The sequence below is a fragment of the Penaeus monodon genome, chromosome 34, assembly GCF_015228065.2.
Source record: "Penaeus monodon isolate SGIC_2016 chromosome 34, NSTDA_Pmon_1, whole genome shotgun sequence".
In the NCBI taxonomy this organism is placed as follows: domain Eukaryota; kingdom Metazoa; phylum Arthropoda; class Malacostraca; order Decapoda; family Penaeidae; genus Penaeus; species Penaeus monodon.
Window position 1 is genome coordinate 12,861,434 of NC_051419.1, and position 2,155 is coordinate 12,863,588.

Consider the following 2,155-nt stretch of genomic DNA (forward strand, 5'->3'; position numbering starts at 1 on the left):
CAACTGATTAATTGGGAACAAAGAACAGTGAAAAATTGATCCACAGATTGCATGGAGTGAGTCTAGAGGTACTTATAAATCTCTCAAGTTCACTATACTTGCAAATCTCTCTCAAGTTTACTGTACCAGTATTTTATATTTGCTGTAATGCCTTTTTTTCATATTGTATTTCAATTCCTTGTCTCTTGCAGCAACTGCCTCGAGTCTGAATTAATTACTGATGTACATGAAGATTGATTATATACAGATTTAGTATTCTGGACAATCTGTCTCCTGTACAAGTAGCCTTGGCATAATTAAGATTCTCTTCAGTCAGAGTTCTCATACTCCTTTCCTTGGTGATCTTCTCTCTTAATCACTTGATCTATTGTACTATCCCTTTACCACAAAGAAAGGAAAAAGAAAAATGCCTAATTTACCTCGTTCCAAACGGCTCATCTCAACTTTTTTTGTTTCAGCCTGGTTAATGGCCGTGCAGACCTTCATGACTATAGCCCTATTGGCAAGCATGACCACATTGGTGACAGTGAGCCTTGTTTTGGTGCGATGGCCTCTGCAGTTTGTCATGCGCTACGAATGGCATCTCACAGGATTTGCATTCTGCTGTCAGGCTGCTACAAGTGAGGCTGCACTTCCTTGCTATTTGGTTTATTGATTTGGGAAAAAAAGAAAATGTTTAATTTTATTTAAGAATCAGCTAGGAAGGTCTTGAGTTTACTGAATTTCTGTGCGATATTACCCAAGTTCTGTAACTTTAGGTTGTTATAGGTCTCCTATAAAGATTATAGGAGACCCTTTCATGGACCCTGTACCCCCAAATGTCTAATTATGCCACTGGCAAGTGATTTTTAACTTGTTGTTAATATGATCAAGGTACTGTGGCTATTGCATCTAATGAATAAAGCAGACATGGTTCCACAAACATCCTATCAGGAATTAAGTAGGATACCATATCAGTAATACTACCTTATTCATGTTTTGTATTTATTCTCCAGATGAAGACCTTGAACAAAACTCCCTTAACTGATATTTCTCTGCAGCTGTGTGCATCTTCTTTGCGGTTTTGGTGTTTGGGGTTATGTGCTGGTCACGCCACTGGCTTCTCAACCCCAATTTCAACTATCTGTCTTGGTCATATGCCTTTGCTGTTGTGGCTGGCGGCATCCATGCCTTTGCTGGCTTAACCCTTCTACATGTAAGCAAATACCTAAAATACTTGTTAAAGATTTTGTGAGATGTTTTGAGGCTAGGTCTGGATGATGATGGTTATAGTTATTGGTTTGCATGTGCTTTTGTGTCTCTCTTTATCTCAACTTGACTAATTAAAAGAGTAATTATACTACTAATAATTAGTTTTCATGAAATACCTCTTTCTTCACAGGAGGCATATGAAGCTAGGGAGAGGAAGCGCCAAGTGAGCAACCTGATGCACATGGAACCACAGGGCCAGATGGGCATGGGCATGGGCATGATGGGGCAGGGTTACATATAAGAGCCAAAGAATAATAAGGAAAGCAGGATATCTATTTCCTGTGGTGGAAGAAGAATCAAGTAGCCAAAAGCATTTTGGCACAATGACAGGAACGTGAAGACACTTCTGCTTGAGAAGACTGGGTAAGAAATTGGGATGGATCTGTGAATGGGCCCAATGAATGAGGACCTGAGAAGATATTGTGGTCTGACTTTTGCCAAATTATCAGTATTCACTGATACATTTTAATGTGTACTAAAATGGTATTTTTACCTGTGAATGTCATTGCCAACTGGAATAAGAATTATTTCTATTTTCTATGTAATACTCTCATGACTTTGCCTTCCACTATTAAACAGAATGGAGTGCTTTACATTTACCTCATTGGCTTTATAGGAACTTGCCAATATAATGTCGAAGCTAGATTCAATAATGTGTATTTCTGCCATGGAAAGAATAGCCTTTTCAGGCAGTTTGTAGCAGACCTGTATAACAGTTACTTCTGTGTAAAGCTGCACTTGCTCAAGATGAATTTTATGAATGTTGAGGAATTTCATTTGCTTTTAGTTTTACCATAGGTCTGGTGCACAATGTAGTTAAAGTTCTGTTTAAGTCATTTAATTGCAACTGCTTCATGCAAAAAATGCTTTTGCCAGGAAATCTGGCTGCCCTCATGGCATGCTG

The 2,155-nt window shown here is 38.6% G+C and overlaps 1 protein-coding gene across 6 annotated transcripts in view; it reads left to right on the forward strand.

The window, feature by feature from the left end:
- The window catches only part of LOC119594602, a 6,143-nt gene extending 4,130 nt beyond the window's left edge, over nucleotides 1-2,013 (forward strand). For 5 of the 6 annotated variants that reach the window (XM_037943649.1, XM_037943648.1, XM_037943645.1 and 2 more), the window contains 3 exons: nucleotides 459-620; nucleotides 1,041-1,195; nucleotides 1,382-1,743. In XM_037943649.1, coding sequence (XP_037799577.1) covers nucleotides 459-620; nucleotides 1,041-1,195; nucleotides 1,382-1,492 — 428 coding nt within the window. In that variant the 3' untranslated portion in view covers nucleotides 1,493-1,743. Of the gene's footprint in view, nucleotides 1-458; nucleotides 621-1,040; nucleotides 1,196-1,381 lie in introns of all 6 variants that reach the window. The other variant, XM_037943644.1, reaches the window with a different exon arrangement.
- Nucleotides 2,014-2,155: the final 142 nt, after the last annotated feature.